General features: G+C 46.8%; 7 protein-coding genes across 7 annotated transcripts; 5 read left to right on the plus strand and 2 right to left on the minus strand.

The window, feature by feature from the left end:
• Positions 1-554: 554 nt before the first annotated feature.
• Positions 555-1,818, plus strand: BDV38DRAFT_295712 (SDR family oxidoreductase; the record flags this gene model as incomplete). The annotated part of the gene is made up of 3 exons (XM_032062761.1): positions 555-561; positions 607-879; positions 932-1,818. The coding sequence occupies 3 exons, from the start codon at positions 555-557 to the stop codon at positions 1,816-1,818; spliced, it is 1,167 nt and encodes a 388-aa protein (XP_031917946.1).
• Positions 1,819-2,420: 602 nt separating this feature from the next.
• BDV38DRAFT_278667 (uncharacterized protein) lies at positions 2,421-3,551 on the plus strand (the record flags this gene model as incomplete). Its single annotated transcript, XM_032058801.1, has 2 exons — positions 2,421-2,753; positions 2,823-3,551. 2 exons carry the CDS (start codon positions 2,421-2,423, stop codon positions 3,549-3,551), a joined length of 1,062 nt encoding a protein of 353 aa, XP_031917947.1.
• A 318-nt stretch (positions 3,552-3,869) lies between these two features.
• Positions 3,870-4,364, plus strand: BDV38DRAFT_278668 (uncharacterized protein; the record flags this gene model as incomplete). Its single annotated transcript, XM_032058802.1, has 1 exon — positions 3,870-4,364. One exon carries the CDS (start codon positions 3,870-3,872, stop codon positions 4,362-4,364), a length of 495 nt encoding a protein of 164 aa, XP_031917948.1.
• Positions 4,365-4,466: 102 nt separating this feature from the next.
• Positions 4,467-5,611, minus strand: BDV38DRAFT_268166 (SDR family NAD(P)-dependent oxidoreductase; the record flags this gene model as incomplete). The annotated part of the gene is made up of 6 exons (XM_032056722.1): positions 4,467-4,689; positions 4,756-4,979; positions 5,044-5,125; positions 5,192-5,269; positions 5,328-5,472; positions 5,533-5,611. 6 exons carry the CDS (start codon positions 5,609-5,611, stop codon positions 4,467-4,469), a joined length of 831 nt encoding a protein of 276 aa, XP_031917949.1.
• Positions 5,612-6,254: 643 nt separating this feature from the next.
• Positions 6,255-7,418, minus strand: BDV38DRAFT_268167 (lipase family protein; the record flags this gene model as incomplete). Its single annotated transcript, XM_032056723.1, has 2 exons — positions 6,255-7,256; positions 7,383-7,418. 2 exons carry the CDS (start codon positions 7,416-7,418, stop codon positions 6,255-6,257), a joined length of 1,038 nt encoding a protein of 345 aa, XP_031917950.1.
• Positions 7,419-11,023: 3,605 nt separating this feature from the next.
• BDV38DRAFT_174721 (uncharacterized protein) lies at positions 11,024-12,155 on the plus strand. Its single transcript, XM_032051987.1, has 2 exons — positions 11,024-11,931; positions 11,983-12,155. Exons 1-2 carry the CDS (start codon positions 11,307-11,309, stop codon positions 12,003-12,005), a joined length of 648 nt encoding a protein of 215 aa, XP_031917951.1. The 5' UTR covers positions 11,024-11,306; the 3' UTR covers positions 12,006-12,155.
• A 1,764-nt stretch (positions 12,156-13,919) lies between these two features.
• Positions 13,920-15,179, plus strand: BDV38DRAFT_236595 (hydroxymethylglutaryl-CoA reductase). The gene has a single exon (XM_032053475.1). The coding sequence runs from the start codon at positions 13,930-13,932 to the stop codon at positions 15,109-15,111; it is 1,182 nt and encodes a 393-aa protein (XP_031917952.1). The 5' UTR covers positions 13,920-13,929; the 3' UTR covers positions 15,112-15,179.
• Positions 15,180-15,543: the final 364 nt, after the last annotated feature.

Consider the following 15,543-nt stretch of genomic DNA (forward strand, 5'->3'; position numbering starts at 1 on the left):
CAGCCTTTGTGCTTCATGAATGAGTAAGCTTGTATGACGAACTGAATATGAAGAAGCTGGCTAAGTTAAGAATATTGAACTTGCTGACTCATGGCGCATCTTCTTGGAAACTCTCCTATGAAACCTACCCGTTGTCTTCTTGTTTTAGTGCACCACTTATGCCTTTCTTAATCATGTAGAGTAATGAAGTGAGCCGAGCCTACCAACCTCAGGCACCAGCAATGTATGTCTTTGTAAACTGATGCAGATCATTTTTACAATCCTATGATAGAACTAGCCTTTATTGGTCCTTTTCCCTACTTTCTCGTGTATTGAACCTAAGTATACTGGACTTAACCATGAGTTCTATAGTGTTACAGCAATTATCAACCAGTTAGATTTAGTATAAGGATTGGACGAGCCATTATTAATTGATCGTATGAAAGTAACACTCTTTCCGCGATTCCGCATATTCTTGATGTGCCTTTTGGAGGCGAATTACTAATGAGCGGAATCGGTACCGGGAAATGAATCCCGGATAAAGAATAGAAATTTGCGGCAGATCGACAGACAACATGGATTGTGAATCAACGCGCGAGTCAAGCAAATATCACTTCACTATGTCAGCCACAGGGAAGCATGCTTTAATCTTTGGCGCGTCGGGGATATCGGGTTGGTCTCTGATGAACCAGACTCTTACCTATCCCACTCCAACAACATTCCGACGGATAACTGGCCTGTGCAATCGACCATTGTCCAAGAAAGATACTCTCCTGGCCAATGATCCGCGCCTTAATATCATCAGTGGGATTGACCTGACCAGTTCAGTTGAGGAGATCATCGACCAGCTGAAGTCGAAAGTCGAGGAGGTAGAGACGGTCGATATTGTGTTCTTTTGCGGTATGATTCATTCAGGGCTACCAGAAATATGTCTTTCTAACGAACTCCAAAGCATACATCCAAACAAACGACTTTCAGTCCCTGAAGAAAGTCAACACCGACCTTCTCCGCGCTGCCATCCTTGCCATCAGTGCCGCCGCGCCGAACCTCGAGGCCGTCATCCTCCAGACTGGCGGCAAAGGCTACGGACTGGAATTTCCTAAAGAGATTAACATTCAGCCACCTCTCCATGAACAAATGCCTCGGATTCCTGAGCCTTGGCAAAGCAATATCTTCTACTACGACCAGTATGATCTCCTGATGGAGCTTTCCAAGGGCTCCAGATGGACCTTTTCGGAAATCCGACCTGATGGTATCGTGGGATTTGCTCCCAGCTCGAATGCCATGAACATGGCGTATGGAATTGCTTTCTATCTAACCCTCTACCGGGAGATCTATGGGGCCGGAGCAGCTGTTGCGTTCCCCGGCAAGCCCCATGGATACCGATCCACACATAGCGACACTTTCCAAGACATTCTTTCCAAGATGGAGATTTTCGCCGCCCTGAACCGAGACAAATGTCCGAATGGATCATCCTTTAACAGTGCAGACGGTGAGACGGTGTCGTGGGAGCAGGTATGGCCTGGTATATGCTCCTATTTTGGCCTCGTGGGCACTGAACCCCGTGACGGCCAGGCCAGTATGAAGGAATTTGTACATGAGCACCATGGTACTTGGAACCGTCTGATGGAGAGACATGGCTTGAAAAGAGGGCTTATTGAAAACCAGAATTGGGGACACACTCAGTTTATGCTGGTTGATTTTGACTTTGACAGGGAATACTCTCTTGAGAAGGCCCGTGACGTTGGCTTTAAGGAGTCAATAGCCACAGTTGTCGGGTACACAACGGTGTTTGATCGCATGGTTCAGGCGAATATAATACCATCGGTTCATTCCTGAGAAGAGAATGAGTTTGTTAGATTTAGTATGGGAAATATGACAGCAACGATACAAGGAAGATTGTTAAATTTATCATTAGGATGACTTCTCCGCCAAGGATACTATAATCATACATCGTAGTTTAAAATATTCCTTTTGAAATATTTCTACAGGCGATGATAACGCAGTTTCTCTAACTTAAATATAGTCCAAGCATTCTTTCTTGTCCGAACTATTAGGCTAAATACATAGACAAATCACAAGGAGTACGAAGTTTAGACGATAGGTCAATAGGGTACATTTGAGTGGTATCTCCCAGCACTGCAGTCAAAGTGTATGATCAAACTACCACATCATGTTCAACAGTAACGTAGAAAATATGGAATAATTATAGTCTAAAGCAAAAGCTACTATGTATACCCCGCCCGATGCAATCAAACAGCCCTTGATTATGAATAGCGGATTGTGGCCAGCCATACCGGGATTCAAATTCCAGTAGTCGTCTTGGCTTGGCTTCAATTCATTTTTAAGTGCTTACGTCCATATTGCAATTTCTCTCAGAGCCAAACAAGATAATTCTTTCCTAAAGGCATAGTCTTTGAGTAGGAACCCACAAATCGGCTATGGCTGTCCCATCAAGAAAACTCAACATTGGAGTTGTAGGCTTGGGCCGGATGGGGCAACGCCATGCCCTGAATATCCTGCATCATGTTCCCCGGGCGCGACTCCATAGTGTGTGTTCCGTCGCTCCGCATGAGATTCAGTGGGCCAAGGATCATTTACAACCCGAAGGAGTCATTATATTCAGTGATTACGACCAGATGATACGCATGAAAGGCTTGGAGGCTGTAGTAATCGCTTCGCCTACGGCTTTGCACGTTGAGCATACCTTGGCTGCAGTTGAGCAAGGAGTTCATGCATTATGCGAGAAACCAGTTACCACAGATCTCTCATCAGTGAGTCCTGTCTTACATTCGCGTGGCAGAGGCTGTTTGGGCCAGAAGGCTAACACCTTGTGCTTTTAGATGCGGGGGCTAGTTGAGGTCGCGGAGACAAGCCCGAACACAAAAGTGATGGTCGGCTTTGTTCGACGATTTGATGAACAGTATCAAGCAGCTCTTCAAAAGATTCAAGAAGGTGCCATTGGTGATCCCATTATTGTTCGCTCACAAGGGGCCGAAAAATTAGACAAGTCTGGGTTTTTCATTGAATATGCTCGACAAAGCGGCGGGATCTTTGTCGATACAGTTGTCCATGACATTGATCTTACTTTGTCTTTCCTGGGTGAGGATATCAAGCCCAAAGCGCTCTGGGCAACGGGTCTCATAGTACACCATCATGAGCTGAAAGATTGTCAGGACGCAGATAATGCAGTAGGGGTGGTGGAATTCTGGGGTGGAAGGATTGCACACTATTATCACTCGCGAACTACGGCTCATGGGTACGACAACTGTACTGAAATTATCGGCACAAAAGGTAAAATCTCGATCAATCTCGTGCCGCATAGCAACAGGGTACAAATATCGAATTCCTCGGGAATTGTGCAGGACGCGACCCCGGGCTGGATTGATCGGTATCGTGAAGCATTTGTAACGGAGCTGAACCAGTTTACGGATGCGATTTTAGAAGGCAAAAAGCTTCCTCTGCGGCTAGAATCCGCATATTCTGGACTGCATATAGCACTTGCCCTGCAGGAAAGCCTCAGAACAGGACGCAAGATTGAATTCGACGAGAATGGTGTTCGAAGAGAGTAGGAAGGTGGAGCAATGGAACCTTCATCCTAGGAATACCCGAGGATTTCTAAAGCGTAGCCTTATAGCATCATGTGATGTTTTGTCCTAAATGTAGTCCGGAATGAACTCTGAGTTGGCTGGAAGTGTAATTCCGTGCGATGGCATAAAGGAAGAGAGGGGGAAAGCTATATGGAGATGTAAAAAACGAGCACAAAGACGCAAAAGCGTACGAAGTCACAAACAGCATATATCCAGAGCGAGTAGGTTATTCTTCCAACTAATTCCCAGTGCAAAGCTTACGTTGAATGTAACGTATACTAGTCGCCTATCACATCAACCATGGCTCCAGATGCGTATCGGAAGACAGACTTCAGTTTACCATTAGACGATCGCATTCGTGCCTATCTTGGCAGCGTTACATCAGATACCGATTACTCCGGATTTGACACTCATATGCTGGCAGCTGTTAGCTATATCGGCGCTGACGTTGAGAGAAGGAGAACGACATTTCACTTCGAAGTTGCCGACTGCATGTGCAACAAAGATGGCGTTCTACACGGTGGTGCTGCTTCGACCCTCTTCGACAACCTCAGCTCAACCTCGCTGTTCACTATTGGCAAACCTGGGTACTGGGAGAGCCTCGGAGTGAGCCGCTCATTGGCAGTGTGGTTCCATCGCCCTCTGCCTGCGGGCTTGAGCGTGAAGCTCACCTGTACAGTAATTGAGGCAGGGAAAAAAATGGCTACAGTTCGCGCGGTGATGGAAACTATGGATGGCATTGTCTGTGCAAGCTGTGTGCATGAAAAATATCTACCGCTGAGATCAAGGCTTTGATGTCTGCACCTATGTTAATACTTTAGAGGTAATTAACACAGAGTTTCCTGGTGGCCCAAGTATAGCCTGGGCCGTTTGGGACCATTCACTATAGACATTGACCTAGAGCTGGGACTTGTAATTTCCTGAGGAGACCTGCATACCTCCGTCAACAACTAGATCTTGGCCAGTAACATATGACGATCCATCGCTCAGTAGGTACAGCGCCGCCATGTTCAGGTCTTCCGGGCTGCCAACTCGACCAAGGGGAGGAGCTTCACGAAAGATCCGAAGCAGGTTCGGCCTATGGGCTGCGATACTCAGGTTCATATCGGTTGCAATATACCTAGACCAGAAAATGTTAGAATATCAACACAGCCATAAGACCTTGGTACCCATAGCGAGTATTTACCCTGGAGATATTGTGTTCACTCTAATGCCATAAGCGGAAAGCTCGTGTGCGATATTCCTTGCGAACGACCAAATGAATCCTTTTGTGCCAGCATAGCCGGAAAGCTCGTGTCCGGGGGAAACATGTTGCGCGGTTTGAGAGCAGACCATCACTATGCTTCCCTTCTTGTTCAGTTCTTTCATTTTTCGGGTGACATGCTGCACTGCGAAGAAAGTGGCCGTCTCCTGTATAAATTCAGCATCAGAGAAACCCGGTCGCTGAGGTATGAGTATGGTATTTATGTCATACATTGACCAACTGCTGCCTCCGAATATCTTCCCAAGTATGCTCGATGAAGGGCTTGTCAATGCAAATTCCTGCTGCGGTAATACTGAGTATTTCTAGGAGGTTAATAGCCTAACCATCATGGTGAATGTGCAGTGATGTGATTTCTTACATTCCTTCCACATGATTTAGATCATTGTAGACTCGGGTGAACGTTTGGTTCAATTCTTCCTCGTTGGTGAGATCGCAACTGAGTTGATCAACATCTCAAACCTCTTACTGCCATTCTGTGCATAATGTCAGCTTACCGGTAGTAATAGAGGCGATCAGGAAATTTCGCGCTGGTGAGCGTAAATTCAGGAGCTGGATGATCCTGAATATCTGTGACGGCCACTACTGCGCCAGCTTCTAGACACGCTTTGGAAAGAGATAGACCAATCCCACGAGCACCGCCTATTTGAATCCGGTCATTTGACATGTATTTCCAGGTGAACATAGAATCATAGGGGTTACCTGTAACAATAATCACTCGTCCATCTAGGCTCAGTTGTGGTGGCACTCTAAGGGAAGCTGGGTCTGTTGAACTCTTCATCGTGATTGCTGCGGAAAGTGACAGAACAATAGTAAGACAGATATCTCCATGTAAAGCACATCTGGACCCTTTTAAATTTTGAGCCGTATCTGGTGGGATATTGAAGCGCTCATTGAACGCCGGGTTTCAAATCCCGCGGCTCTGTCAACAGGTGAAGAAAGGCTGACTTCATTTAGTAATAGAGAGGAGCCTTGAGTATACCTGCCTGAAATATGCTGCTAAAGAATTGAATTAGCAACATATATAATAAGACCACTCACTCAATGGTGCATTCACCAATGCTGCGTTGTTAACTCGTGGCGGTGATATATCCTTCAACTCGCGTTCACGAAACGCAACTTTTGTCATATGTCGTACGTGATAATATCCAAAATACATACTATGAAAATATGATGTAACCTGTATACCTATAGTAGCCGTATGGTAGAAGATTTGGTGGTGATAAATGCTAATAAAAACATAGCAATATTGAGTAATTTACATTATGTAGTATATGCTATCTTCACGTCTACCGGATGCCATGAAGCTTAAATGATGAAGAGGATATCGGAAACATCACAACAAATCAGAATGAGAGGCTCATTCTGAGCAAACCATGCAGTACTCGAATTTCCAATATCCGGCACCTAGAGCAGATATAAGGTTAAGCGCTGGTTCTGTTGGAGATATAATGGGTTGCGAAGAAGCTATCGTTGCCGGCGAGCATTCGGAGACGATCTAGATCCTCGGCGCTCCAGCTTTCCTCCATATCACGGTATGTGAACTTCGGTCCACATGCGGTTATATGGCCTAGGTAATATCGATGATCTTCAATATTAAAGCTGAACCCTGTTTGGCGTGTGCCATTGCATGATAGATTCTCCAGCCCACGACACACCTGGATGATATCAGTGCTATTTTGGGATGTACCGGAAATCCAGTACTCAGGCCAGATATGTCTATAACCAAGATCATAAACCCCGAACAGGCTCATTGGGGGTAGTGATGGCACTGGGTCATATCCGTGAGTTATCCGTGCTGTGAAGCCTGGCTGAGCAGAGACGAACTCTGCAAACCGCGTGTCCCCGACGCGTGGGGAACCATAGGAATATATATCGCAGGGTATCTGCATCGTGCGAAGGTACGCGCCAGCGATAGTAGCAATAGCAGCACCCAGAGAGTGACCAGTAACGACCACATGATAGTCACTGTGCGTCTGTCTAGCCCGGGTGAGTGCGTCCATAACTTCAGCTTTCAGGAGCTGCCAGGACCGATAGAATCCAGAGTGTATTCCGCACGAGCAGATGTCGTTACCACGCTGAGGCTTGTCTGACCCGAAGAGCTTGTCCCAGAATCCCCTTGGTCCTGGCTCGTCTATCTTCCAGAATTGGAAGTTCTTGATCCAGTTTCGCACAGAATTGCTACCGCGAAACGATACGATAAGAAGTCGGTGGGTGTCGTCCACAGCTACGAAGCCGCGGATGTCCTCTTCATTGAACTCTGCTATTGTTCGGGCACCAGCAGCTTCGACCAGCGGACAAACCCCTTCCAGACACCGTACGCTTCCAAGGATACCGTCGTCGTTGTTATGGTCACAGTAAGCGGCAGCAGAGTACTGCGCAAACAGTTGAATTTTGGCCAGATGGTCATTCGAAAGAGCTATAGACTCGCGGCCGTTAGTATGTTGTTCTCATTACCTTTACAATAGAAGAGAAATGCTTTTCTGATACATACACCTAGGTGTCACAAAGCGCCCCTGGGCCAATATAGCTAAGCCTAGCAACTGGAATACCAGAAGAATTGGTATTATTTTCAGCTCACCGAACATGATCACTACCGTGACACTGTATAAAGTAACGGGCTGTTTATGTATCTACATACTATTGATAACAGGCTTAAGACTAAATATATGAATTGAAGCCGAACGATAGATATCTGCCTTTGTGTGTTGCAATGTCACTCGGCGGATGCGTAGTGTCAGGGGTATTTTGATGCCCTAACTAGTTCATCCTGCAGGAAGGATATCTTGGAGAAAGTAACCACCCGACATGGGGCATTCTGAGCTTTGACAGAAAGCCACATCCCAAATATATTTGTGGATTGCATCTATATCCCCCTATAATTGATCTATGTGTTTCTATGAGCATGTCTCTGATGCCTCAGGCAAAGGAAGATTCTACGGCACCTTCCCGCTGATCGCTTCTTTCCTACTCCTGGGGGCACGCCTTTAACTCCTGACCTGCATTGCTTGGTTCCTATTGGTTCCTAGTTTCTTTTCTCACAAGTATTGTTGTGGCGTTCCTACTGCCCATGGGCTGCCTCCAACAGCTTCGTTTTCGTTTAATTGCATCGTTTCTCTTAAGCGAGCCAAACGCTCCGCAGGAAAGGCCCACTTTAACTAGGGGAAACAAATACCAAAAGTGGCTGACTTATTGAAATGTAAATTCTTCGATTGATCCTTCGGGCGCTAGTTGGCGCTCGCTAATCTTTCCCCGTTCCACTTGCTTGCACACTTCGTGTAGCGGTATCGCATCACTTTGGTGCCGAGCTTTCTATTTGTTCTAGAGATAAGACGGTTAAGACGGGCCTGGCCAACGTTGCGCAATTATCAAGAAATGCATTCATAAATCGTTTTCGAAATAGACATCAAGGGGCGACAATTGACACACCAAGTTCATATGATGCCGTATTTCCGGAGTAACTACGAAGGTCTGAGGATCGACTATCTTCGTTGTACTAGGCCATATCGAGACAAACTTCATTTGCCAGGGGGTTATTCCATGGCAGCAATGATGATGTTTCATCGGGTGTGGACTTATCGTGTTAACCATTTCGGGTCTGGTAGCTGTGTGTTTCTTTCCATTTATATCACGCCGATCGCTAAGGAGATTAACCGAAGCCATCTACTCTAGCGCCAGAAAACCCTCCGCTGCATGGTATGATTGAATCAACGCTACTATAAATACAGTCTCACACTGGCCCAGGTCCTCACTAAGCCCGTTGGGAAATGATATGAACAAGTTAGACACATAGGCCCTTCTCAACACTTTTACTATACAGTAACTTCCTGAGTTGTGGAGGTGTGATAGCCGTGATGGCATGTAAGTCCCGTATTGGACGCGACACCCTGTTTCATGATCGTCATGCGAAGCCAATAAAATCCGCCGATAATTAACATCAGGAAAGAAGGACTAGCCTGAGACTAGTTTAGTGAGTTTCAGCATTTTACAATATCAAACGTACCTGGATACACATCAGGTATACATATCTTTTGACATATGAATAGAATGGAGGCCAAAAGAAAAGGTGAGGCACTGGTCAAACATAACAATCGGTATCTTCAGCTGAAAAGGCCTAGCATATCCAGTTAGCAAAGGATCACCGAGACTAGAAAACCATAGTTCGGAACAACAACCAAGGACAGAACAAGATCGTCTCTGGAGAAGGCTAAGGGTACCCTCGTGCGTCAGTGGAGATCTCGACCAGGGCACCAAAGGGAGGACGGCGTTTAGGTTTTCCGCTAGTAGGCTATCACCGTTTTGCCGATACCCACAGACCACGACCAGAAAGGGATTCCAAGGAGTCCAATGACACATGAAATGTAACCATATGATGCTGTCAGGCAATTGTGGATACTATGATTAGGTGGATCCGTGGAGCATCGATGTCCTAGCGTAGGGCCCCCGAAGTTAAAGTTTCTGAACGAGCGTCTACTTCAAAGTAGACTCTCAAAGGTGCCCAAAAATTGGTTATTCAGCCCAAACGGTTTTTGGCTGGACTATGGCTTAACCGGCACATCCGGTTTGAGGGGCCGGAGAATTAAATCCGACTCCGGGAAGTTAAATGATGAATCGTACTGTTTATATTGGGCCCTTTTCATGAGGAAGCTTAAGCTTTGGGCCCTTGCTAGGAATAATTTCGTTTGTTGTTGGCCAGCTTCCACGGATTTGAACACTCATCTGCCTTATACACCTTTTCGGGCATCATTTCGCACAGCATCCCTTCCTGAGCTAGTGCCCTATGATCAAATGGGCAGGAACCAGACTAACTGTTAAAAGACTAGTAAGTAGGGTTGCATTCAGGTGGGACCAAAAGGCAATTGAGTTCGAGTCAACATGGTTAGTATCATATAGTTCAATTCCTGTGGGCTTGGCGTACCCTATTCGGAGTACAGAACCATGGGCAAGATTAGGGCAACGGCTGTCAGTTGACATTCCAAGGCAATCATTTCATGCCCCCAGTATGATTTACGCACCGATGCACTAGGGGGTTGTCATGGATCTTGGGCCTTGGCAAACTATACATCTTATGTTCCCTGCAACTAACCGCTAACCTATGTCGATTAATGTCTTACTTGGAGATCAGGGAGCCTAGTCATTGCAACTGGGACAGTCGATTAACTAGGATCAGAAAGGAAAGGGATGACTCTTGCATGGTGACAACAAACTATGTCCAGATATGGTGATATCTCTCAATTGTGTGAATATATGCCGGGATCAAAAGGGCTTCACTTTGTGTAGAACACCCCCCCGCCCGGGCCCTCCTTGAAAATGCCATCGGAAAAGTCGGCAAATGTTCAGCTCATGTGAGTCATTTGCCATCATGATCAGTCAATATTGCAATACGCGATACCCTTACTCCTTCATGCTCATTTATCATTCTCACTTACTGCTAGGGCCTCTTGAGAGACTACCAATCCTCGCTAGCTTCGCAGTGGCATCCACACTCATACACCACACAATGTACAAGCAGCAGCAAGGGTCTGTGGTGGATAGTTACAGTCCATTAAGAGCTACTAGGTTCCGGTGACTGAAACAAACATAGTACTCACAAAAAAAAGGGGTCGTTGTGCCACGTGAGAAAGAGAATGTGTCTTGATAAGCACACAGGAGATAAAACCAACTATTGGTTTTAAAGTAACCAAAGGCTAACTAATACTATGCTCAGAACTATGCGACCCCTGTGTCCGAGCCCTACAAACTCTAAGAAGAACTGGGTTGAAACGACGATCTATGCTTGGTGCCTTTGCTCACCACATGGACAATATGCTTCTGGCGAAATCACGAAAATCGAGTCACGAAAATCAGTCACATTAGGTTCGTTCCACTGGGCCAGGCGGCGATGTTGTACATGTCCCGTCTCATCCTGAAACATCGCCAACCCCCGGGTCATGGTGACTTACAGAAAGACGGACTTGGTCGAGCTACCCACGGACTAGGTGAATCACCTGCATGAATGCAAGTTCATCAGCTGCCAGGGCAAAGCACATGGTAGTTCCTAAGCTGTTATGGTGCCGAGCCGTGCACTGATACATACCCCATTATGTATGGTCCGTTGGAAGAAGTAACCCCATCTAATAGTGAAACAGGGTCTGCATCTCTTTTTGGCTTTCTTCTCATTGAGAGGCCAACTGCGGTATATCTAATTCACTATGAACTTACGTCGCAGATGGACTTTCGCTAGATAAATGCAACCCTGAGGGATATGAAACTGATATGTTATATTGAGGGGTGAACAATACGAAGTCTGATTTTTGAGTCTGGCTGATGATGGTATATAAAAGAGCGTTCTCACCGGATATTAGTATACCAAAAATCACTCGTTTATCGTTCATTCTCTTCAACCCGATATCGTTCTTCAGAGCTGTGCTCTAGTCTTTCTTTTTACCCTCTCTTTTATTTACTATTGTACTTCTGGTAAGAAGCTCTATCAAACCATGAGGGTCTTCGTCATCTTTACTCTCGTTACGTCCATCCTGGCAGCGCCCACACAGACGCTCGACCGCCGCCAGCCGAACAGTGTGATTCCTTCTGCACCGTCCGAGGTGAGCGTTGGTGTCAAAGCGATGGCAGCTCCCGCCCCCAGCGCTCCCCCTCAAGCACCTGCCCCTGGAGGGCAATCGGGAGGTGGTAGCGCTGCTGGCGGTGGACTGGGTGATCTCGCGAACCTCATAGGACAGGGTGTACAAGGGATCACCAAACTAATTAGCACTATTGCTGGGGCTGCCGGCGGTGGCGGCGGCGAGAGTGGTGGAGGAGGCCAAAGTAGTGGAGGAGGTGACCTGACCAACCTCATTGGTGAAGGGGTCAAGGGCCTCAGTAGCCTTGCTGGCGCTGCAGGCGACGCTGGCGGTGGACTTGGAGATCTCACAAGTCTTATTAGTAATGCTGCTGGCGGCCTGGGCAGCATTGGTAACCTCCTCGGTGGCCTAGGTGGTCTAGGTGGGCTGCTTCGAAGAGACGTAACCCCAGACCTTATTGCGAGAGCCATCGAGAATATGGAGCTACCCGATTTGGATGATGATGAATGCATAATAGAGAAGCTAGGTGGCTTACTTCCAGGTGAGTTAAACCGCTACGTCCTTCCTGATGTACGAAGCTAATGCGGACCAGGAGACACCAGTCGCGCTTGGTAAAAGTCATGCAGCTGAGCAATTCAAAACCTGTTTACGATGGAATACCTATTGGTTTGATTGAGGGAGACTATGTATCCCTTCGCAGGCAAGGCGCTATGTGTGCTAGTTAATGTGGTCCGCCAGCTGCTTATCGTTATCTATTGTTGATGTGGAGGCTACCACCGATATAGCTATTGTTCTCTTCTATGTTTATATCAGACTTCCTAAACGTTGACATAAATTCCAGCACCGTCATTGTTTTATTTAGCCAGAAGTCGGAGCATTACCTATGTAGGCTACTGATAGTCCACGTGTAAATGCCTAGAGGCTGGCATAGCAGCACTCCTGTCGGTAACATGGAACGAGCTGTTTAGACACCCAGCCAGAAGAGGGTGTGGCGAAGAACAACCTTGTTTTCTTCTGTGACAGTTTTTCGGCCGCCGATCGATCATCGATCTGAGTCTTCACTCTCTTTGACGCGATCGATCTAATTCTCCTCATCCCCGATCCCGTGTATGCTATTGGGTCCCAAGAGGCGTTGCGCCGCGTTGTGAACGCAGAATATTGAATGCGTACCAGGGAACATCAACCAAAAAACAATGGATTTGGGTCAACTGGGATCGGGGAACGCCGTTATGGTGCCAGCCCTACGATCTATCCCTATATACCTTAAAACTTAATATGGTGTTGCTTTTTAACCACATTGGGGCCCGATTTCATGTTCGTGGATAGGCTGTGTCTTGCTGCCAATATGGATAATCTGAAACATGAGAGCAGACAGGATGACATCCAGTGCTAGTTAGTGTAACTAGAGTAATTAGACATGCGAAGTCCAACGTAGTATTACCTCAAGTTCTGAGAATCATTCAGTCCAAACTATGGTCTCTAGTATTAGTCAGGGATTTGTAATGTCTCTTTTTGGTTTATCACTGTCCCAAATAGGCAGCTCAATTTCTGAATCTTAATCCCAGTACCAAATACTATGGAGAGACATATTTCAATTTTGGATTCAGAGTTACCGGCTGAGAAAAGAAAATAAGCTCTGCGTGCAGATCAATGTCTTACTAACCATGGTACCAAGATATGTATGTTTTGAACCGTTCATGATGACCATCGATCCCAGAATTGACGATCTGCATTGACATTCAGAAGAAGTTCGGTAGAGCTTGAGGCGCATGAGGTGAATATTGAGGCGTCAGCCACTGACTCAACTAAAATAGTTAGCTTCATGTGAAGGTATATACGACATCACAAGAGGATTGGCGTCTTTGGAACTCATTTTTGAGCCTCTTGGCGGCTCCGACACGGCTCCGAGGTGAAAGGGACGACGAGCCAGACATTGGATGGCTGGAACCGGAATCTTCTGCCGCTGATTGCAACTGGCGGAACGTCAAGGGCGTTTGGAACCATGGGTGGGGCGAAGGGAGCAGCATCATTGATTTGTTGAGGTCAGCCTGGCGATCTGAATAGGTTTGAGCTACCATACGTCGCTCTACTTCCCATCACTATGTCGCCAGCTGCTTTTTATGCCCAGGCCCACCCTACCGGAAACACTAAGCTCCTGCAGTGTGATTGGTAGAATACTTCTCCTTTTTTTGCATTAGTTTTGTTAACGGGTACCTTTTACCCGTTGTGAACGGTGTGGCTAGACCCAGGGTCCAAGACTAAGCATCCTCGGGACATTTGTGGGTAACAGGCTCCATAAAACAGAAAGTTTATTTGGCGATTGTCGGCAATGACAATCCTTCCAGGTCCAAGAACTGGAGAATGGCTTGGGGGCTCTTGGATAATAATTATGCCAGCGTAGATTGAGACAAGGCATCTTATTTCTACAACGGGGCTCCCAGCAGTATATCTGTAACACATCCAAATTATGAATTAGGCTTTAAGCACACTATATCAAAGATCGTACCTCAAATAATTGTTTTATCACTAGTTCTTCGTTATGTCTAAGGATCAGCCCATCAAACGGCGGCCAGATGGACGGGTCAAATTTGATTTGGATATTGACAGCCCCCAACTGCAACATCTTACACGCCACATCGATGAGGCCGAACATGTCCGCATCGAGAACTGCATAGGCTTCGTGCAAGTCCCGGTTGGCATCGCCGGGCCACTGCGCATCACCGGCCCTGAGACGACCGGTGAATACTATGCCCCATTGGCTACGTGTGAGCCGACCTTGGTCGCTAGCTGCAGTCGGGGCTGTAAAGTCTTCAATGCATGCGGAGGCCTACAGTTCGAGGTTCTCAATGAGGCCATGTCTCGTGCGCCGATGTTTCTTTTCGCCAGTCCGGCGCATGCGGTAGCGTTTGCGCGGGCAGTCCCATCATTCCGAAACGAGTTTGCCCGATGGGCCGAGTCGACTAGCCGATACGTTCGGCTACAGGAGCTGCAAGCTTCGGTTATTGGCTCCAGTGTTCATCTTTTTTGCAGCTACTTTTGTGGCAATGCTGCAGGTCAGAATATGGTCAGCAAGGCCACACAGCATGCGTGCGAGGTGCTGCGGACCCACAGATGTGCAAAGCAATTCCAGATCCAAGACTTCCTCATTGAGGGTCAATTGGCGTCGGACAAGAAGCCTTCTTGGGGCAATGTGCAGAGAGCTAGGGGAGTTGAAGTGCTAGCGTGGGGCACTATTACCAACGCTGCCTGCCAAGATATCCTAGGCTGCAGCACGGAACGTCTATATCGGACCCAAATGGCTCTAAAGGAAGGAGGAATACGCAATGGCCAGTTCGGCTGCAATATCAATACCGCCAATATTATAGCCGCTATCTTCGTGTCGACGGGGCAGGATGCGGGCAGCGTAGCAGAGGCTTCCTGGAGTCATCTCACATCTGAATACGATTACGAGACCAAAGAATTAAAAATGACTCTGTATTTTCCCTCCTTACCGGTGGGTACCGTGGGTGGGGGGACCCTGTACCCATCGCAGAAGGAGTGTCTGGATATGCTGGGGTGTGCGGAGCCCTCGGGGAAGAGAAGGCTGGCTGGCATGATTGCTGCCTTTGCAGTGGCATTGGATGCCAGCACAAGCGCAGCAATTGCTAACGATACATTTACTATGAGCCATATGAAGCTCGCCCGTGGGGAAGTATTTGGGTCTCGAGTGTCGAAGCTGTAGGCGAATGGGTCGATAATAGTTCTACAGTGTTGGGGTGGACAAACTAACTCCATGTATCGAAGTTGGCTGTCTTGTTGTCTTTTTTCTTCTTGTCAGTTTCTTTTCATTCTTTTTGAGATTCTATTTTTATTTATGTATTTACCTACGTATTCTATTTTAATTTTTTTGATACTGATTATAGCTTTCGTGAGGTTTCGCTTTTCCATTTCAAAATGTAATTAAATTTGTTATCGGCATTGCTACTCGCCTAGCTAGCTTATTCTCCTGCTTTTTTGCTGTTTTCTTATTTTTTTCAAGGCGTTAGTATGAAGACCGAAGAAGTTAGTTACGGAGTATACTCCATAATAGCCTAGTTTGTGGGTTTTGGTGATCAACTGCATGTCCGACAGGTAGCGTAGGCAGTATCAGTCAAAGGTCCAAGATTCCAACGGA

This window comes from Aspergillus pseudotamarii (genome assembly GCF_009193445.1).
Source record: "Aspergillus pseudotamarii strain CBS 117625 unplaced genomic scaffold BDV38scaffold_6, whole genome shotgun sequence".
NCBI classification, from domain to species: Eukaryota; Fungi; Ascomycota; class Eurotiomycetes; order Eurotiales; family Aspergillaceae; genus Aspergillus; species Aspergillus pseudotamarii.

Coding starts and splice junctions, on each gene's coding strand:
- BDV38DRAFT_174721 (XM_032051987.1), top strand. CDS start 11,307: ATGAGGGTCTTCGTCATCTTTACTCTCGTTACGTCCATCCTGGCAGCG. Junction 11,932..11,982: donor GCTAGGTGGCTTACTTCCAG/GTGAGTTAAACC, acceptor AATGCGGACCAG/GAGACACCAGTCGCGCTTGG.
- BDV38DRAFT_236595 (XM_032053475.1), top strand. CDS start 13,930: ATGTCTAAGGATCAGCCCATCAAACGGCGGCCAGATGGACGGGTCAAA.